The 22,740-nt window shown below is 48.8% G+C and overlaps 1 protein-coding gene across 3 annotated transcripts in view; it reads left to right on the plus strand.

The window, feature by feature from the left end:
* Window positions 1–2,449: 2,449 nt before the first annotated feature.
* LOC119455572 (uncharacterized) overlaps window positions 2,450–22,740 on the plus strand; it is a 125,234-nt gene continuing 104,943 nt past the window's right edge. For all 3 annotated transcript variants that reach the window (XR_007467504.1, XR_007467505.1, XM_049668870.1), the window contains exons 1-4: window positions 2,450–3,275; window positions 7,879–8,101; window positions 9,648–9,804; window positions 19,501–19,607. Coding sequence is in view for 1 of the 3 variants with exons in the window: in XM_049668870.1 (XP_049524827.1) it covers window positions 2,555–3,275; window positions 7,879–8,101; window positions 9,648–9,804; window positions 19,501–19,607 (1,208 nt within the window). In the remaining 2 variants the exon portion in view is untranslated. The remainder of the gene's footprint in view (window positions 3,276–7,878; window positions 8,102–9,647; window positions 9,805–19,500; window positions 19,608–22,740) is intronic.

Below are 22,740 nucleotides of genomic sequence, written 5' to 3' on the forward strand. Positions count from 1 at the left end.
AGTTTTCCTCATCTAAGTGGCCGAAAGAGGAGAAGAGCACGAAGCAGAGCAGAGGGTTCAGGCGGGGCCGAGCTAGTGCCGTGAAAGAAGCTAATCAGGTTAGGAGAGTGGTGGCATTTTCTCCGATTGGTCCGCTTCCCCTTGCCTAGTTTGCGGTGGCTCGTCGATCATTGTGGCGGCGTGCAATGGGTCGCTAAAAATGCGCCTGAACGAATGTCCAGTGAAGATGTGGCAGAGTTATGTCGTATCCGTGCTGAAAAGGCTCGACAACGTTGTGCTGTCACAAAACATTTTTATTTTACGCAAAGAAATCAATTCATCCCGCAGCCCCGAGTAGCCAGCTACAGAGTGTTTGGTGGACAGCCATCTTCGCTTTCTTTCGGAACGGGGCAATCTCCCGCCATTAAAAAAAAAGAAGTATAAAAGTAAAGGAAAAAAACTGAGATGGTGTTCGGAATAATTCATTTTTAATGCACACAATACTATTTCACTTGCCGAGCTTCCACAGTTTTTTTCTTGCGTCAGTGCATGGCTTGTGTCTGAAATCTTGTCAGACCTAAATATTAAAGCTGATCAGCGCTCAAAACTGAAAATGATGAAATTTTATTGGCGTGGCTCTTCACTACCACCGGGATCGGCCCAGGAAAGAGGTTTGAAACGTGCCCGATATGGAAAAGGGCGCTGAAGTCTCTAAGGAATATGTGGGTTTTAATTATAGAACACAAATGAAATTGTCTGATGGCATGAGTCAAACAGAGGGCTCCTAGCAAAACAGCTCGTTTTTAGTTGGCGTACGCTTACTTCAATTCATACAGCCAGTACAGCTACGAGTCTTACTCTTCGTGTAATATTCTAAGATCGCATTCAGCGCTTCGCCTTTATAGCGAAACTGTGATATTCTTTAGTTCGGCCTAATCATGCATGATCAGTCGGCTTCACTGCTTTGCCTGAATTTGGCATGTGTTCTTTGCTTATGCTTGCACACGCACGCACGCACGCACGCACGCACGCACGCACGCACGCACGCACGCACGCACGCACGCACGCACACACACACACACACACACACACACACACACACACACACACACACACACACACACACACACACACACACACACACACACACACACACACACACACACACACACACACACACACACACACACACACACACACACACACACACACACACACACACACACACACACACACACACACACACACACACACACACACACATATATATATATATATATATATATATATATATATATATATACACGAGCGTGTGGGGTGGACGATTATTATGCAGAAGACTAACAATAATGTTCAATAGCCTGCCAAGGGAACAAGAATTCCTGATCCCCTGTCCGCCTCTAGAGTCGGTAAATGAGTACGTTTATCTAGGTCAATTACTCACAGGGGACCTTGACCATAAGAAGGAAACTTACAGAAGAATGCAATTAGGTTGGAGTGTATACGGCAGGCATTCCAAATCATGACTGGGAGCTTACCACAGTCGTTGAAAAGAAAAGTGTACAATCATTCCATTCTACCAGCGCTAACATAAGGGGCAGAAACTTGGAGGTTAACAAAAAAGCTCGAGAACAAGCTAAGGTCCGCACAAAGAGCGATGGAACGAAAAATGTTAGGCCTAACTTTAAGATACAGGAAGAGAGCGGTGTGGATCAGAGAGCAAACGGGTATAGCAGATATTTTAGTTATAACCGGTGGACCATTGGAGTTACAGAATGGATACCAAGAGAAGGGAAGTGCAGTAGAGGACGGCAGAAAACTAGGTTGGGTGATGAAGTTAGGAAATTTGCAGGCATAAGCTGGAATCAGCTAGCGCAAGACTGTGGCAATTGGAGATCGTAGGGAGAGGTCTTCGACCTGTAGTGGACATAAATACAGGCTGATGATGAAGATTGTAGATGAGCTGGTGTGTGTATGTGCATTGTGTTGGTCGCCACCTTACGAGCCGTCCCCCCTCCACTGAAAGGGGACTTTAAGCCCTGTGCATGATCAGTGATTACACATCATCTTGACATGGATAGTTTTCGCGGATTTTGTGACGCCGCGTGACAGGCAGGCTAAGCTAGCGTAGGCCTAAAAGATTTTGACCAATCGAGAAGTTCTAATGAAGAAAGTGAAACAAGCACTTTGGAGTAGCTTTACGCTATAGCGCCCAAGGTGGCGTCTTTTCTGAAGAACATAGCATTTTTGGGAGAGAAGCGTTGGGGTGCGAGGGTAACCTTGGCCAGTTTCCGCTCCACGATTTTTCTTTTTCAGTGTAGCATGTGTCTAAACAGTCAAGTGCTTATGAGAAGACTTCCCTGAAAAAACACAGCTACTCCTTTAGTAGGTGTCTTTCAGCAAGACAAAAGAAATGATTGTTTGCTTTGCAGATCACGCAGACGATGACGACTGGTCTATCTCTGGTGCTTCTACTAAGGCTGATCGGATACCACCGCGGCCAATCAAGCCCAAACCTACCTTACCCCAGCCTGTTACCACGTGGAAGGCCACCCCGCCGAAGCCGACCACGCCAATGCCCACCCTGCCGCCGCCTACTCCGCCGCAGCCCACCCCGCCGCAGCTCACCACGCCACAGCCCACCACGCCGAAGCTCACTATGGCAATGCCCACCCCGCCGAAGCCAACCCCGCCAATGCCAACTCCGTCGAAGCCAATCCCGGCGAAGCCAATCCCGGCAAAGCCCACCACGCCAGAGCCCACCACGCCAGAGCCCACCACGCCAGAGCTCACCACGGCGGAGTCCACCACGCCGAAGCCCACCACGCCGAAGCCGACCACGCCGAAGCCCACCACGCCCAAGCCCACCACGCCGGAGCCCACCACGCCCCAGCCCACCACGCCACAGCCCACCACGCCAAAGCCCACCACGCCAAAACCAACCCCGCCAAAGCCAACCGCGCCAAAGCCAACCCCGCCAAAGCCCACCCCACCGATGCCAACCCCACCGCAGCCCACCACGCCGAAACCAATTCCAACCCCACCGAAGCCCACCACGCCGAAGCCCACCACGCCGAAGCCCACCACGCCGAAGCCCACCACGCCGAAGCCCACCACGCCAAAGCATACCACGCCAAAGCCCACCACGCCAGAGCCCACCACGCCAAAGCCAACCCCGCCAATTCCAACCCCACCGAAGCCCACCACGCCCATGCCCACCCCGCCAAAGCCAACCACGCCAACGCCTACCACGCCAATACCTACAATGCCAGAGCCTCCTACGCCGAAGCCAAGCGGTAATTCGAGTGTGTCACTTGAAAGCGAGATGATTTCATTACCAATTTACCATGACGTTCGCATTTAGAGATATGTCGCCTTCTTAAGAGACGTGTCAACAGCCAAGACTGGCTGCTTGGCTGGCTGCTTACATACGCATGTACCTTTAGGCCAGATATACTCCAACCACTTTTTAATTTCGTTCACCGTGAAAGTCACTCAACTTTTTTACACGTTTTTCAGAATTCAAGGCCACTAGAAGGGTAACTGCGTCATCGTTTGCCTATACTAGAACTTACAAAAAAAAAAAAAAAAAAAACATGACGATGAACAAAGTTAGTTGAACGAGTTGGTTTAACAAAATGAACGCAAGATGCGCTTAACAGCCGCACATAATAAAAATTGGCTGTGGTTTAGCTCTGGTTAAACCTAGTCGAGTAGCGATAGCTACAGACCCCCAGCTGCGCTTGCGCTTGGCTTGTATAGTTAGACATGTTGTTATTAACCTTAGTGGTTTCCCACTAGACTAAGAAAGGAGAGATGTTGTGGTCAACCAACGGGTAAAACCAACGACAGGAGCGGTGGCCGCGCGGCGACCGGTACGAGCCGAGTCGCCGGAGAATCGAGGCCCGTGTTGTGACGTCACACAGAGGGCGCGGCGAGCGCCCAACGGCAGGAGCAGTGGCCACGTGGCGACCGCGACGAGCCGAGTTGCTGAAGAATCCACCGTCTTCGGTGGATTCATGCTAACGTGTCGTCACAGATTTGAACCGCTTTGCTTCAGAATATGTACCATAAAATCCTTGTAGTGACAGCTGCGCAGTGTTCCTGCTTTTGACAGCGAACGACATCGTCCGCTGTTTGTGGCACGTAAAACAGCCATGTGGAGGTTGGGAAAGAACAGGCTGCTGTGAGTAACAAAGGGACGAACCCCACTTACTGCAGTAATCTTATTGGGGTGCTCGAGGGGCGCAGTGGAGTCAAGGTTAGCGGATGCGGTGCAAGAAGTGAACAAGACTCCACATAAGAACGTACGCCGGTGAGCACATCAAACGGCTCATGGTCGCACGTAGGCCCAGTCAACCCACTATCCGCACGCATATGCGCTAACTGTTCGGCACCGCAGAACTTTGTTTCCGTGAAGCTTCACTTACCGTGAGAACAATATACCACAGGCAGCAGTCGGTGCATTTAAAAGCGTAACGACGTTCTCCTCTGCCGGACAGTTAGTCGGCGCGCTATGGCTCGTCACATCTCCGCGGTGCGTGGCCGCCCGAAACGTATTCAATAAAGCAAAACGATACCTATAAAGCCACGACCAGCATACTTGTTCGTTCTCATGAATTTCAGATGGACTTCCCATAGGTCGTATCGCGATGGAATACACCGCCATTGAATCCCTTGGGCGGATCACTACGGCGCGCGAACGTGCGCGCAGCTGGGCGTGGCTGCGTGACGAAGGCAAGGAATGTAAGCGAGAGAGGAGAATCTGGTCCGACGTGATATCGGAGTAACGCTGACTTCCGGCATCACTTATCTTCACAAAGAGCGACGTCAGGGCCCCTCCTCAGTTTTTCCTTCCTGCATGCGTGAGGAGATTGGAATAAAAACAGATTGGAATAGTTTTACCTATAATTATAGGGCCCCTCGTCTCAATATTAACGGCTGCATATTGGATTCCGCTGAATTGTGTTTTTTTTATATAGTCAAGGGTTCCACAAAAATCCGTCTCCAGGTAACATGGAAACTGAAGTGGTTGTGCCCACTGACCACGTCGATATGAAAGTCGCAGTTTCGCCCGAGAGGCAAAGCATCGATAGCAATGGCAAGATGTTAGACGATTACGGGAAGTAAGGTTCGTAGTTCTATCGACCGCACAAATTGCAGTATACATTGTCTTACTAATCGAACTCACAAGCACGGTTTCACGCACGCTCAGCCAAACATGAACACATCTAACTCGATGACAAACAGTCGCTGTCACAACGCAGGCTTGATGGAGAACGCTGTTGGTGGGGAGCAAACGCTTCGTGCTGCCTCTCGCTTAATGGAGTCTCGGAAGATAGTGATTATGCGAGTTCCAACACTAGGCGCGGTAGAATATAGTGCACAGAAAGCCGCCAACCATATCGGCTCGGCCTTAGCCTTAACATGCGCCGCAGGGGACCTACAAAATATGGCATGAATGGCCGCATATGCGCTCAGCCACGCGAACAGCCATGCACAGCCACGGCTGGACTTGAGGAGGAGACGTCTGGTCACGTGCCCATACCCCCTAATATACGACGTAGTGAGCGAGAGCAGATAGCAGGTAGGCTTCTATGTGTCGTGTTGATAGTATTAAATACCGCCTCATAACTGGGTACAAAACAGGACGAATGGTGAAGAACATCACACGGGCTCCTTAACCTTTGCAGTTTTAACAGCGGAGCTGTTTAAGCCGGGCGTAATGCGTCTGCTGAATCCAAAAATGTGGGCCGATCCTGGCGGCAGTGCAGAAAGGTCCAATGGCAATGGCGCATATCCCTGTCAACTAGCGAAGCTGAGCCCGGCTAAGTCTAGATAAGCATGGTTGGGACTACTTAAGCCCAGTCAGTCATCGATAGGAGATTGATTGCCAATCAATAGGTAATCGATAATCGATAATCGATCAATCATCAATTAATCCCGTAAAATACTGGGGTTGACTTGGTAGTGCTTAGTCTAGCCCATATACGCAGCCAATACCTTGCGATAGCCAATCAATAGCTAATCAATAATCAATCAATAGTGAATAAATTCCGGAAAATGATGGGGATGACTTGGTATTGCTTCACCTAGCCCAAATACGTGGCCAATACCTTGCGATAGCCTATCGATAGCCAATCAATAGCTAATCAATAACCGATACATAATCAATTATTTCCGGAAAATAGTGGGGATGACTTGGTAGTGCTTAGCCTAGCCCAAAAGCCAGGACTAGCTAGGTGCCCATCAGCTCCGCTGTCTCTTTAGCATTGTGCCTCCAGTGCAAGCTACGCTAATTTTTCGTCTTGACTCCGGCGGTAAGCGAAATTAATTGTTTCGTTCTCTAGCCACGTTAATGGTTTCGTGTAAAATACATACGGCTAATTAACGGTTGGTTAGACCATGCAACATAGTGTGAAAATGAGCTGGCATGAGAAAGTATGTTTGCTTTCAATGGAAAACGTGGCTAAGAACTAAATTCACGCCGGTGGTGGCCAGGCTTTTTGAATATCCGATTAATTTGTACGAAACAGTGCGGACATACTGGATTCCTTCATTTTTTCCTAAACTCACAGCTCAGCACGTTATTCACATTATCGAGCAAATCTAAGCATTCTATACAACTATGGAAAGGTTTGACGCTTCCAAAAGCACAAGGATTTTCGCGGTACTGCCACAGACGAGTTCCTTGAACTTGCCTAGCCGGCTACACTTTCGTGATATTGCAGTGCCCATTATATTTTGAACGTAAGAACGGGGAGGGAACCGCTTACCTAATGCAACCCAATGAGTCCGAATGAATAGGTCCCGTGTTGACCCTAAAAAAAAGACGGCGCATTCTAGGAAATGTGCTCTTTGCCTTTCTCTCCAACGTTTTGTTACCTTCCACGCCGGTTGACTGACTTACATTTATGCACACAACATCCCCAAGCAACTCATAATAACATATCGTAATGCAACAGCCATGACTTATGAATTATTGCAAAGGGCTTTTGATGAACAGTGTTATTGCCATGCTTACATTTTAAGATAGTACCTAAATGTCTGACTACAATACCGGGTAGGCTACCGCGGGCCCTTATTAACACAGCTACATGACTCTATTCGACAGAAGCTCACACGGTTGAGAATCTTGCTCTAAAACAACCTTTCTTCCTTGAGTGCGAGGGAGCCCTAGTGCACCACCTTGCATATCAGTGCACTGATGTGTGCCCACAGTCGAGTAAAAAATGTCTGCTTGCTTCTTTTGGCATCTCACCCATATTACACCGAGCACATATCCAATGCTGAGCACACCCTGCTCAGTGAGTACATTTGGCCAAAGCGCGTGACAGTAGGCGGAACATCCGGAGCGATATCCGGATGAACACGAACGACACCTTTTTTAAGTCTCTTTTGCAGTATCTGCATTAAACCGGCCAAAGCGCTTACAATTAATTTCAGTCTGAAGTTGTGCGTCGTGGCAACTCAAGCGAAAAAAAAAAGGAAAAAAAGTTACCAAGAAGACTGCTGTTGTAGCGCAACAAACTGCAGTGGAGAGGGCATGCATGACACCTTGAACAGAGGACCGTGCTTTCCATGCTGTAGTTTCTTTTTTTTCTTTTCATTAGCCATTCCCGCATGCAAGAGAGCGTCATCATGTCTAAATAGATCAAGTGCTTATATACAATTGGTTTCAGAGCGAAGACATAGGAAACATGTAAGAGAGAGGAAATGGCAAAGGCGGATGCCCTCTACAGGCCGATATTTAAATGCTCCTATGACCTCTCGTGTTACAGGGTGCATTCAACCTTTCTAACCATTAGTACTGAGCACCGCGCCCATTATGTGCTGGAAGCGACACATGCGTTATTTCAAAGTGGCAGCTGTGTTGACACGGTCGACTTGTGCGCACAGGACCACGTATGAGTGGCGAGTCGCTCATCTGCACTGTCAGCGTGGCGGGACAAGATAGGCTCCGGATTCCACCGGACGGCATCTGCAACTTCTTGTTCTACGACTCGCTCTACAGCTCGCAAGGCGACACTCTGTTGAAGGAGCCAGGCCCGCAGCTGCTCAAGTTCCTGGGTGCCGCTGCCATCTCCAAAGACACAGACCACGGCTGCTCCGTGGACATCAAGTGAGTACCGCGATACACCCACTGCCGATTCAATAGGAAGCGGAAACATATATTGGATCGGCAAAGGCAGGGTTTCACATCCACCGTTTTTAAAACTTCAAATACCCAGCGTTCGTCGACGCTTTTCAAGATACCTAGTCGCCCTGAGGGTGTCACTGATTCTAGTTGTGCCTGGACAATAATAATCTGGGGCAATGTGATGAGACTTACGAATACTTATACAAGACAGAGAAGAGATTGACTGCATTCAGCTCAGCAGGTTCACTGATGTGGACGGCGTGCTCTATTTCAGTATCGTTACGCACACAAGCACTATCCTTTGTGTAGTTCTCTGAACTAAGATCAAGGAAAAATATATCATTCCCTGCACGATGCACAATTGTGAACTTGTCACACAACCCGTGAACGAGGCACCAACGCCGGGCCAAATTCTAAAGCCGACTTATCAGCTTCCGAAAAGAGCCCCACGAAAGCAAGGGCAATTAAATAAGGGGCCCTCTGGTGAGCCAGCGAACCAGGTTGTGGTCTAAAGACCGAGTCAGAGCCCAGAGTAGTCAAAACACAACAAAATATATTCTTCAAACAAGGCAGTTACATACACACGTGCACACTTTGGCTATGCAAATCACAATACAATTCAGATGGGTATTAACAAAACACTTAAAAATAATTAATGACAAGCACTAAGAGTCCAACACGTACAGTACAAAATTAATAGGAACAGAAAGGGTCCAATCGTATTCACCCCTAACGGACGATTTCGGCGTAGCTTGAGGCAAATCTCAAAGAAAACTTGTTCCGAAAATGCAGACGCTCGATGAGCTCGTCGGTTAGCTTGCCGGGGAATCCCCTTCTTCTGCAGACGGCCAGTCTTCACGTCACATATCTTCACCGGTGCGGTCCGATCCCCCTTCTGATTCCCGCACGCCGCTTTTGTTGCCTTCGCCGACGCTTTTCAAACCTTCCGATGGAGTAATGATCCCGTAGTATGAACAAAGCCTGGGAATCTTCTAGACATATCTCGCGTTGCGACCACGGCCGTCGGTGCGTCGTCGAGGAGGGTGGTGAGTTTTCCGTAGGGGCAAGCTGGGTGGTTGTCCTCTCTCTATCTCTCTGCTCGCCGCGTGAAAGGGTGTTTCGGCGCGTACGCTCTCTCTCTCCCTCTCTCGTTACCGTAGCCTTCGCGTATCTTGTCGAAGCTTCTATACTTCATCAATTGCGTCTGCTGTCAGTGGCGTATGCGCTGTATTGCTCTGTCGAAGCTGCCGCGGGGCCGGCTTGCTTCTTCGCTGGCTTGAGCGACGCGCGCTTTAATTTAGCGCACTTTTGTGACAGAACCATACCATGAGGGCCGATAAAATTGAAGATTAACTTCGCTGATGTCAAAAAATTCATTTAGAAAATGCCCTAAAGTGAAAATTGCTCTTTTTTCTATCCTTGATAAAACTCTCGTGAGATTTTTGCAATATGGTGAGCTGGCTTCACTAAAAACATCTTGAAATGTCGGTGCCTACTGCACTTTAATGACAAACTTCCTTCGGCGCAGCGACGTACGAGCATTCAGCGATCACCTGTTGGAGCAGAGGGGGAAGAAGAAGATTATAGAATTGGCCAAACAGAAGATCATCGACTACGGGTTCCTAACGCTGGATCATTCCAGGTCGTCCATACCGAGCATCCAAGAAGCTCTGAGTGCCCTCAAGGTATTTGGCAGCAGGGACTCTTGCTTCTGGTAGTACGGTTTATTATTTGTGGTATTCTTCATGTAGGACTTAAACGCCTGCAACGACAAAAAGTTAATTACATGCAACCATGATACAACGAGCGTAGCGCTAGAAGCAATCAACAGGACAAGAAAATAAAAAAAGGACGACAACCACAGACGGTTGGTTTCTTCCGGTTCTGCTTTCATTTTCGAGGTTGCTCCAAGTATGATGAAGAGTCAAGGGTGAGTAGCTATGAAACGGGATGAATTGGGTTGGTTGGTGGTATTCCATGGTGATTTGGTACAACGCAAATGCAAGACAACAGGACACATGTAGATGCTATAAGGACAAACGGTGTCATCATCGCGTCCATCCGTGTGCTGTGTCTTGCATTTTTGTTCTGCCGAAACACCCTGACGAGATGCTAGAGACTGATAATAGTAGACACTATCGCACGCACAGGTCTTTTAGGTTTTAGCAGGAGTGGAAGTCGAATGTACGCATCATCGGGGAAGTGTTTTTACAGGAAAGTCGAAGGAAACACTGTGCTGATTCCTGATGGTGTCTCACATTTTAGCGGCTCGCCATATTTCTCACTGCAGCACTAACTTTAAAAACAGTTGACTGTTCTCACAGTTCTTCAAAAAGTGCGTGAGATCTGTGCTACCTCGAAATTAAAGTAAGCAGTTTCCGCTTTGTTAAGTACCAGAAGTAAGCGCGAAAGGAGAATCTTCTCGACATCGTGCATGAACGTCTCCATGCAGGAATTAAACGAAAACTGACTAAAATCATTTATAATAAAGTATGAAATGTTTGCATATAAAGGATGAACCTTGCTAATTTAAGGGACTTTTCTCAATAAAATTTCACTCTAACGTCGCTGTTAGGATGGGTCGTCTGACATGTGCTGAATTTCTGCGTCTTGGTTTTGGTTTGGGCTGTAACACTACGCATATCAACTTGAGCAAAAGTAAAGAAAGCTGCGTTCCGTCTCTGACCCCTCCCATGACTCCTTAAGCCCGCGACTAGTTTACTGCGGTCGACCTGCCATGGCGTAACCAGTAGCCCAATCAATAAAAGTACTCCTGCTGTACCAGTACAGCAGGAGTACTCTTATAACTTGCTATATTTTATTTCGATGATGTCCCTTAAGAACTTTCAGGTTATCGTTCCAATTACCGGCGGTTATTTGTAGTCAAAGTAGATGCTTCATCTTTGAAATAAGTTGTCCAGCGCAAGAAACACGGACTCTACAGACAAGCACGCCAGGACAGCGCTAACTCTCAACTGAATATTATTGCGATAGCAAGTATATCGATACTCCAGGCGCATTTCTGCCGTCGCCATCGGTGTCGCCATGATGTTCCGTATAAAATCCAAGGGCGATAATATCGCCGCCGCGCTGCGTACGCTGTATGTGCGACTGATAGCGTGAGCCGGCGATCGCGGCTCAATCTCGCGCACGCAAGGGTCGAAAGCAGGGAGTAAGCGCGCCGTCTTCTGTCAACAGCGGGGCTCCGGGGTAGGGAGGTGGGGGGGGGGGGGGGGGGTCTTCTACTCTGGGTGAAGTGGGCCGCTGTATCTAGAAAGCCATCTGTGACGGGAACAGAGTGCGCTGTGCGGTGTGTTTTCGAGGCTTAGTTCGCGTTGATTCGAGAGGCACCACGAATGTCAATTCGCTCGCTGCCGCTGCCGTGGTTTTTTACTCAATCGTTTTCGCAGCGAGTTTCCGCGGTCATCGAGTACGATGAGTTCATGTTTGCTTGTGCGCGCGGGACGCCATGCTTGTTAGTTTAGTTAGTATGTCTATGTTTATAAATTTATACGGCCTATAAGACTACTATCCTTACTTCGTATGTCTGTCCATTAATTTGCTATCACATTCGATGCGTTGCCTTTCGGACGAAACTGATACTTTTCTTTTATTCCACAGACGTAAACGTGATTGTGAAGCACATTCGCAACAGAAATGAAGACAACAGCAGAAAAAGAAAAAAACGAACGGCAATGCAATATCTTTACCGCTTGTACGTGTTTTTGAGTAATTTGATGTCCTTATCGCTTAAAGGGATATATGGGTGGCTGATGCACTTCGTACCGTTTTTGATAATGTGATAATTCTCTAGGATTATTCTTTTGTTCATGTCACTGTGTCTAAGATCGCCGTGTTATTAAACAGTCGTTCGTAATGATGCTTCGTGCAGTGTGCCACTAGATTTGAAGATCGATCATTATTTTCGATTTTTCTCTGGTGCTCTCGTATTGCTGATCAATTTCGATTTGCTCGCAATGAATTCGAGCATATGTTGCAACTAAAATCATTCGTCCGTCATCAACCTCGTGGTCATCGGCACTGCACATGGTACCTAAGAACAGTGATTGGTGGCCTGGTGGTGATTATCGCATACTGAATGTGGTAACTGTTCGTGACCGATATCCGCTACCCAATATTCAGGATTCCTACGACCCTTTTAACCGGCACAACAATATATTCTAACATCGATCTTGTGAAAGCTTATCACCAGATCACCATTGAGACATCCGACATCCCAAAAACTGCTATAACTACCCCATTTGGCCTTTTGGAGTATTTAAGCATGCCTTTTGGCTTGTGCAACGCAGCACAAACTTTTCAGCGTTTTATTGACGAAGTCACCAGAGGCTTACCGTTTTGTTTTGCCTACATAGATGATCTTCTCGTCGCCAGCAAAGATGCTGAAACCCACAAAAGCACATCTACGTCAACTTTTCACTCGACTTCATGATTACGATCTCGTCATCAAAGTTAATAATTATCAGTTTGGGGTTCCGGAGATCGCTTTTCTCGGACATCTCATCACCAATCATGACATCACTCCGCTAGCTGTCTGACAAGTTTCAGGCCATCATCGACTACCCGAAATTAAAGTACACACGTAGCTTGTGATGTTTTCTCGGATTCGTCAGTTTTTATCGCCACTTCATCCCGGCAGGCTCGAAGATGTTGCAGCCTCTTCAAGCACTCCATCCCACATCGAAAGCTGAGTCTACCGCACTTCCTTAGGCTACGGTTAGGTGAAACGTCGCACCAGAGTGTGAGGTCGTGGTCGGGAAAGTTGACTTGCTCCAAGCGGAGGGATGTAGAAGATCGGTGTAGTGGAAGTTCATCGTCGGATGCTTGTGTCGCCGCGAGTGAAGACAAGGAAAGGTGGATAGGGCTTGTCATGGCGTTGATGCTAATACGACTGAGAGCGTCCGCTCTCAGTCGTATTAGCTCAAATGACAGACAAAACGGCGATGACAGTTGTTCATACTATTCTGTCTACCTGGATTAGCCATTTTGATGTGCCATCAACGGTGACCACTGATCGAGGAAGACAGTTTTAGTCGGCACTTTTCACATCTGTAACATCCCTTCTGGGTTGCGCTAGCATTCGCACAACTGCTTACCATCCTGCTTCCAACGGCATCGGAGAGCGACTACATCGTCACTTGAAAGCAGCACTCGCCGCTCAGCCTCACGCTGAGGATTGAGTATTGCACTTCCCAATCGTGCTGCTCGGCCTTCGATCATCACTCCGACCCGAACTCGCCCGCTCTGTAGCTGACATGGTTTACTGCTGCACCCTTCGCTAGCGGAGCCGGGTGACCTCGTCAACCCTCTATCTAAGCCGAACGTTTCGGATCCATCTTCGTTCGTCCAGCGTTACAGATTTTCAAGCAAAACTTGCGTCCATCGCCAACCTCTGCTCACATGAATAAGCACGACGTTTTCCTACCCTCAAACCTGCAAACATTCTCACACGTTTTTGTCCGTGTTGACATGCCTCGTTGTTCTCTTCAGCCCCGCTATGACGGTCCTTTCCCAGTCTTCAAACGTTTTGAACACCATTTCGCAATCCTGCGCAAGGGAGGTGAAGACACAGTCGCTATCGAAAGGATCAAACAGGTTCCTATTATAAACACCTCCGTCCTACCACCTATCCAAGTGACCATGACCAATTGTCCGCAGGGGGGGGGGGGGGGGACATCTGTGGCAAACTTTTCTTCTTCTGGCGCGTCACCGGTTACGACATGACCGAGTAGTGGGGGACGGCCGAGTGAAGCGAAGAAGAGGAAGTGAAACGATGGAGTCGATCAAATGGAGGGCCTTCAATATAAAGCATCAGTGTTCTTAAGTGTGCTTAGTGGTTCCACAGTATATATCGGGCACCAAAATAGGAAAGAAACAATGAAAGGTTATTTAAGAGAAAATAGGGCACCAGGGAACAAACGGGGATAGTCGATATTCTAGTTGACATTAAGTAGGAAATATGGAGCTAGGCAGGCCATGTAAAGCGTATATACAGGCGGTTGCAGACGGGCACTTTCACCAACCCCTATCACCTGCACCGCCGGTGGCCTGCGCTGCACCCGTCGCCCGGCTGCCCGTGGTGCGAGCACGAACGGGCTGATATGGCCCATATACTTTGGGCATGTTAACGCCGTGAAGAAGAAGCACGACCAAGAGGAAGGGGGAAGATAACAGCAGGACCCTCTGAAGCGGGGCGCCTCGCTGAGAGATGGCAAGCCGCCCTCCTCAGCGAGGCACCCGAGGACCAGGAGTGGGCCGTCCAGCGGGCCAGGGCCATTGCCCAGGATCTCGAAAGATTTTTCTCCGGCGATGGACCCCTGGCTGCCTAGCCCCGGGCACCAACAGCCTTAACCGCTGTACAAATAAAGTTTATTCCTATCCTATCCATTAGAGTTACAAAATGGATACCAAGAGAAGGGAAGTGCAGTCGAGGATGGCAGAAAACTAGGTGGGGTGATGAAGTTAGGAAATTTGCAGGCGCAAGTTGGAATCAACTAGCGTAAGATGGGGATAATTGGAGATCACAGGATCTCCAATTGTCTTGCAGTGGACATAAATATAGGCTAATGATGATGATGAATGCCCCAGGTAATGGGACTGTAATGAAGAAGAAGAGCACAAGGACAAGGCCAGCCAGATCGTCTGTTCAATGCCTGCAGTGCAACCAGTGGGCCAGCCGGATCGCCAGTGCTTAGCACGAGTGTGAGCCGTTCGGGCAATCAGCTGTTCCTGCTCTGCATCACCTGCCTTTTCGGTTACGAACAGACGTTGTTCAGTAAACCCTTTATAGTTGGTGGAAGGTGCTGGGTATTCAAGAACATCTACACCCTGGAACTCCGGTCTCGGACTCTGCCTCCCGTCATGCCTGACTCTCCCCAGCCGACGTCGCCGCCACCCTCCGTTGCCTGCTCAGGCGCTCTCCCGCTCCGCCATCCAGCGGTTTTCAGCGGCACGGATGAGCAGGACGTCAATGACTGGTGGTCTACCTACGAACGGGTGAGCTTGCACAATCGATGGGACGATACCGCCAAGTTAAATGCCGTTATCTTCTACCTTGCGGGAGTGGCTCACCTGTGGTTTCAAAATCACGAAGCCGACTTTCAGTCCTGGTCAGTGTTCAAGACCCGTTTCGCTGAAGTTTTCGGTCGCCCTGCCGTCCACAAGTTGCGCGCCGAGCAGCGGTTACGAGAGCGAGCGCAGCAACCTGGTGAAACATATACCTGTTATATAGAAGAGGTTATCTACCTATGCAAACGTGTGGATGCTTCTATGTCCGAAAATGACAAATTGAAACACATTTTGAAGGGCATCGCTGATGACATTTCCCAAATGTTGATCGCCAAAAGTTCCCGCACTGTAGCAGAGCTCATAAACTTATTGTGCCAAAGGTACGACGAGTTGAGGAGGCAGCATGATTTGACCAGGTGCCCCTCAGTGGCTGACGAGACCCTCTCTTCCATGACAGTCTTCTCTGATCGCTCCCCCCTGTTTACACAAATCCAAGCTTTCGTGCGGGAGGAAGTTACACGTCAGCTTTCTCTACTACCCTTCGCTGAGCTACCCCAACAGCAGCCGCTGCCGCAACAGCCTCCTACACAGCCTCCTACACAGCTTGCCCCGACGCTCCAGCGGGTTATTGAAGACCAAGTTGCTGAGGCTCTACCAATGCAGCATCAGCAGTACCCTGTAATCACGCCACTTACTTACGCATCCGTCGCCGCGCAGCCTCCTCGTCAACCACTCGTTGCGCTACATCCACGGCCGGTACCACCCGTTCAACATCCAATTCAACATCCCGTTCATCGACCTACTCCTGCCTTTGCTAATCCTTGGCGCACGCAAGACAACAGACCCATATGTTATGCCTGCGGTATTCCCGGCCATGTTGCACGACTCTGCCTCAGCCGCATGCTGCACTCTGATGGCTTTGTGCAGTCGCCTCCCTACGCCGATGTGCAACCTTTCCAGGATACTTCTTTTAGTCGGCCCTCGAACAGGCCACCAGCCGAGCGCCCAGTCCTAACACCTCGTTCACCTTCCCCGCGTCGCCGCTCGTTGTCCCCCATGCGTCGGCGCCCTTCACCCACCCAAGAGGAAAACTGAGCGCCGCAGTTCAGGAGGCAGGAACTGCGTCGGCATCGGTCTGTGCAAGTCCTCCATTGTCGCCTTCGAACGTTGTCGACATTATACTGTTGACGGCGTCCCTACCGTTGCGCTAATTGATACTGGAGCAGCCGTGTATGTCCTAAACGAACGCCTCTCGCGCTTTACGAAAAGTTACGACGCCACTTTATGGGTTTTCTTTTCGCACAGCAAGTACCCAGCCAGTTCAGCGTTCCGCAGCATGCACAGCTAGAGCTGTTATTCGGGGTGTTTGTTCTCTATATTGTGGAGTTCGTGGTTCGGCAGTCATGCTCTCACGACGTGATACTTGGGTGGGACTTTCTTTCGCGAAATAACGCGGTCATGAACTGTGCGCGTGCTGAAGTGGAATTATAGCCTCTGTGTGACGTGCCCGTCGTCGGCGCCGCTTCTCTTCCCGCTAAGCTAGTCCTTCGGGAAGACATCGCCATACCGCCGTACTCGTCTGCCGTTGTTCCCGTCTTCTGTGGCGCTATCTCTGAAGGTGCTGTCTTCTTCACTCCTTCGGAACTCTTCATAACCCGCAAAGATCTATCCCTCCCTTACGCCACGCTTGACATTGCAGCCGGTTTCAGCTCCATCGTTGTCTGCAATCCGCTTCCTCCAGCCTTGAAGGCTCTTTGCGGCGAAGCACTCGCTGGGCTCTTCGCATTCAAGAATACGACATACACGTCATCTACCGCTTAGGCCGCAAGCACACTGACGCTGACGCTCTGTCCCGCTCTCCGCTGCCAGCCGACACTGCCTCCCTCTCCACCTTTGAGACGGTGTCGCCGGTCGACATCGACACCTTCGCATCAGAACAGCGCAAGGATCCTTCGGTGGCCTCTCTTTTGCATCTCCTTTCTGGCTCGCCAGCATCTCCCATCTTCCGCTCCCTGGGTCGCCAGGCTGCCCATTTTGCTGTCCGGGATAACCTCTTGTATCGACGCAACTATCAGCCCGATGGTCGCAAGTGGCTCCTAGTTATACCTAGGTCTTGGCGTTCCAACATGTGCGCGTCTTTCCATACTGATCCACAATGTGCACCCACCAGCGTTTTGAAGACGTATGAGCGTCTGCGGCAACGTTACTACTGGCGAGGAATGTTTACTTTTGTCCAAAAGTTTGTCCGCTTGTGCCCGCAATGCCAACGCTGCAAATGCTCCGCCTCATCCGGCCCACGGTTTATTACAGCCGCTTCCTTGCGCTGCTCGTGCCTTCGACCTTGTGGGAATTGACCGGTACGCGCCGCTACCACTAACACCTGCTGGCAAATGATGGATTATTGTCGCAGTTGATCACCTTATGCTATGCTGAAACCGCCGCTCTACCTGCCGCAACCGCCAGTGACGTTGCATCCTTTCTGCTCTATCGTTTCATTCTTCGTCATGGCCCACCTCGGGAACTGCTGAGCGATAGAGGCCGCGTGTTTTTGTCGCAGGTGGTTGAAGCTCTGCTTGCTCAATGCCGCATAGTTCACCGGACCACCACGACATACCGTCCTCAAACTAACGGGCTTACGGAGCGTTTCAACCAAACACTTGGTGATATGCTCGCCATGTACGTTTCATCGGAGCATTCAAATTGGGAAATCATCCTCCCATTTGTCACGTACGCATACAATACGGCTACCCAAAATACTACAGGTTTTTCTCCGTACTTCGTCCTCTACGGTCGCGACCCTTCCCATACCATCGATACGGTTTCGCCTTATACACCAGACGCGTCAGAGTGTGATCCCGTTTCAGCCGTTGCCCGGTACGCCGAGGAATGCCGTCATTAGCCCGACATGTAACCTCCGACGACCAACAACGACAAAAGTACAATCGTGATGGCGACGCTACGAGTCCGAACTTCGCTCCCGGCACACTTGTCTTGGTGTCCGTGTCTTGTACTACGCCTGGACTTTCGGCAAAACTTCTCTGGAAGTATGTGAGACCATACCGGTTCGTCGAATGCACCTCTCCAGTCAACTATGTCATAGAGCCGCTTACACCAACATCGGACAAGCGCAGCCATGGACGGGATGTTGTCCACGTTCACCGCCTGAAAACATTCTATGACCCGCTCGTCTCCGCTTTTGCACCCGGGGTAATTTTAATGAAGAAGAGCACAAGGGCAAGACCAGCCAGATCATCTGTTCAATGCCTGCAGTGCAACCAGTGGGCCAGCCAGATTGCCAGTGCTTAGCACGAGTGTAAGCCGTTCGGGCAACCAGCTGTTCCTGCTCTGCGTCACCTGCCTTTTCGGTTACGAACAGACGCAACCATCTGAATTGTTCAGTACACCCCTTTACAGGACGTTGAATTCTTTCTGCTAAAACAAATCCTTTATGAAGTATTACAATTTTCGCATGCGATTGGCTAGAGATAGTTATCACGATGAAAAACAAACGAGGCACTGCATAAAACACACAACAACGCACAAGGCTGGAACAGGAGTGCTTTCGTCTTCATAGGTTTCATCATCGTGAAATACATTTTTTCACATCCCCTGTCAGTGTAATTAGTTCCCTATCAGAAGGGCCCGTGCATACAATGCAGAACGCTACGAGCCCCTGTCCTACGGGCATTGAAAGACAAAAGAACGACTCCTTGAGAAACGTAGCATTCACCACACTTATGATCACTGATTAAGTGAATAAATGTTTTATTTAATGGGACGCCTCTTTGGCGTAATACGAAGAATGGCAAACCGGAGAAAGTGTGTCGGGAGGAGCAGGCGGCCGTGCTAGGTGTAGAATATAAAACCTTTGTAATAGCTCTCATTTCTTGGCAAAAGTCAACAGAGACTCCTCCGCGATGGTTCCCTGCGCCATCCACCGGTCCGATCCATGCCTCGTAGAGCGGTATTTCTTCTTGGCAGAGGTGCTTTCTCCACATCGCTTTGTGCACCGGACATTCCGACAACAGTCGTTTCGCGGTAGTTAGTACGGGTTGTTTGCAGTCGGGGCAGATGTGCCTGCAGTTGGAGGCGCCACGTATGCTTCGTCAGCGTCATCATGTTGCTGAGTAACTCCAAACAGCGGACGATCTGCAGGAAGAAGTGGAAGAAAAACACGTGCTGTGAAGTTACGCTTGCTACATCATTCGTTGTTGTGAGTAGAAATAGAACGTGAAAATATTGCACAAAGTATTTCTGAAAAAAAATTTACAATAAATTTAGAAAAAAAAAGAACATCACTCGTACCTTGGTTGTGCACGAGCAGAGTACTAAGTTCGCTTGCTAATCCGCAGGCTGTGACGAAACTAGTCAAAGATGGGGCAGGCAAGACCGGCGTCACGGTTCTGGGCATCTACAGCAAGCTCAAGACCAGCTGCCAGACAATTTCCGATATATTCGGGTGAGACAAGCATTTAATTTTTATTCAGTGATATACAGTCAGCGCGAAATGCCCGGTCGCCGAATCACGACACCAAACGAGTATTTGCTCGTAATGGTTACATTAAAATTTATTTCTTCATTGGGTTTCACGTGCCAAAACCACGGCATGACTACGAGGCACGCCACAATGAGGGACTCCTGATAAAGTTAGACTATCTGGAGGTCTTCAACGTGCACATTAATCCAAGCACACGATCGTTTTCTTGCATTTTGGCGCCATCAAAAGGCTGCCGCCACGGCCGGGATTGAACGGGCGACCGCGAGCTTAGCAACACAACGCCTCCAACACTAAGCTATCACGGTTGGCTGATGCATTTTAAGGCGAAAGGCTTATATGCCCCGTGAAGCGAGAAATCTACCGTCCGTTGTTTTCTTCCGGTGGTACCGAAACCCACGTGAATAAGTGAAGACGTCACGTTCCGGTCACTGGACCTGCTGCGGTTCGCGCTGCGGAATCCCTCGGTGAACAGCCACGGCGTCGGGCGGACGATGTGGCTCACACGCGAAAAACCAACCTGGACCATTCCCAAAATGGGATTAAGGTGGATAAAGTGCATGAAAGTGGATCAAAGTTGATTGAACTGGATTAGGGTAGATAAAGTGGATTAGGGTCGAAAAAAGTGGATTAAGATAGTATTATGTGGAATATGGTGGAATAAAGGGGATTAAAATCGATTACGGCGGATTGCGGTGGATTGAGGTTGGTACACATTAGGTCAAGGTGGATTAAGGTAGTGTTTTATCGTTAGGATATAACCTAGAGAAGTCCTTATGCTTTCGCATTCAAATCACGCAGGATACTTAAATACATTCTCTCGGTGGCTGCGGCATTTGGCTGCTGACGCGAGGTCGCGCGTTCACTACTTGGGTGCGGCAGCCACGTGCCCGTGCAAAGGAGAGCAGGAAAAGTTTTAAATACTTGAGTTACGCGTACTTATATCATTCTCGGGCATGCGAACCCTGTAATGCGTAAGTACAGTAGCACATCAAGGAAAATTACAGCAACTTTTTCTGCTTTATGTCTAACCATGGCGAGTATAGACTTGCAGAACAAACACCAGAATGTTATCTCAGTGAAAACCTAATTGGTACAGTAATTATTCTGTAATTATTTTCTTAACTGTACTGAACTGAAAACCCGCTCGAGCATATCTAAAACACAAGCACAGGCTATGCGTCTACCACTTCAGTTGCAAAATCTAATGGGATGTCTAAAACATAATTCTAAAACATAAAATATGTTGTATTGGAATGTAATCGAGCTACATGATTTTATTTAGAGGCGCTGCAGATTCCATTAAAAAAATCAGGTTTGTAGGAACCGCCGCGCTAGATTAGTGGATCGGGCATTAAGCTGCTGAGTGGAGGTCGCGGGTTTCATTCCGCACTGGCGAGCGTATTTTTTAGGGGGTGCAATGTAAAAGAAATGCTTGTGTGGCGTGCTGTGGCGTGGATCATAATGAGACCATGGTTTTGATCTGTAACATCCTAGAATTTATTTGTGCATTTTTCTAGTGAGTCCTTATAATTAGAGCAATGAGATATAACCTTATTGTACGTCTAGGCTTTTTGTGCTTATATCATAGGGATTATTAAACTATCAACGCGAAGCACACCCACAAGACACTATGAGGTAGGAAAAGCAATACTTTAGCGATAACTGACGCAACGCGGCACCTCGGGCATCCCGTATCAAACACGGTACGGCCTTCAGCAACTCGTCGTGTGTAGCAATACTGAGCATATTTAAGCGAAAGGAAGCCGCATCGAGTAAACCGATATCAACGCTTGATTGTGTGGGTACCAGTGCAATGTGTGAACTTTTATCTTCCTTCTCCTCTATCAATCCCCTTCCCCCGTGAAGGATGGCCCACCGGGCTCAGCCTGTTTAGTTCCCCGCTTTTCCCTTATAACCTCTCTCTCTGTCTTCAGTTTATCCGAAGCTCAACGTTCCTGGTTTCTTCCTTGTCTCCACTGTATGGAAAAGGCAAAAACAATTCGCGTATTTAAATGATCGCGTACTCTTTGAAGGAGTAACTTTTGAAACTTAAAGGTATCATAGTGAGCGCAGCATTTGTGAGACTTTGGAAATTTCAGGGTTGAAGAATATCAGGTGACGAAAATGAATATGTTGCCCTCTGCACAGGGCCTCCTGTCGTTTACAGCTTAAAACCCATTAACTGACACATACTGCCTTTTACACTCATTTACAAGTGTTACAGAGAACCACGTGTAAAGCTCGGCAGCAGGTCGTCCTCGTTTTCTTTGGAAAAGTATGAGTTCTTCACGTCCTGGTTAAATCTCAGTGGCGGAAGAAATCTGGATCTATTCATGCGTTGGCCGTGACGTGTAATATGCTCGCGTGCTGTCTCACTGACAACTTGCCTGGTGCTGTCAGAAGAGATTTATAGAGCAGCACCCGGAGAACTGTCGGGTGGGATTTCCGAAGATGAAAACACGGGCACCACTTTGGATGATATATCAGGCTTGTTGGGGTCTGTGACTTTCGTCGTTTCAGGAACTTAAGCTGCCAACGGTAATGATGCCTGAGAATCTCATCGTCTTGTAGCCATGTCCCAAAGGAATTGATGCATGTGCCTAAGAATGTGTGCACCATCTTCGGCCTGCACCATATTGGATCTTGATCCGCACGCTCGAACTACCCCAGAAATCGAGGGTGGCTCATGACCGAAATTACGAACACACACCGCTTCTCCTGCCTGGAAATTAGCTTTTGCACTTGCTTTCCCGGGAACGTTTCTTGTCGGAGGGTCTGGCGTCGTGCAATCCAGAGGCGTCGTAGAGTTCCCTCCCAAGATCATCTCTGTGTGAGTCTTCTGCGTACTTTACGAAGCCATCGTGTGCTCTCGTAAAAGGAATGTTGTAATCCTGTACTGCACTGTTCCTTCTATTGACTTTAGAAGAGCTTTTTTTTGTCTCCGCCACCATGCGTTCAGCTTGGCCATTTGTTGAAAGTTGATAGGAAGGGAATGCGCAGTGTTGTGTCTATGGAGCCTACACACGAGAGCTGTTTTCCTAGTGGGATCGCCTACTTTTCCCATAATTCTGTCATCTCCTTGGTCATCAAGTTC

Source organism: Dermacentor silvarum, chromosome 6 (genome assembly GCF_013339745.2).
Source record: "Dermacentor silvarum isolate Dsil-2018 chromosome 6, BIME_Dsil_1.4, whole genome shotgun sequence".
Lineage (NCBI taxonomy): Eukaryota > Metazoa > Arthropoda > Arachnida > Ixodida > Ixodidae > Dermacentor > Dermacentor silvarum.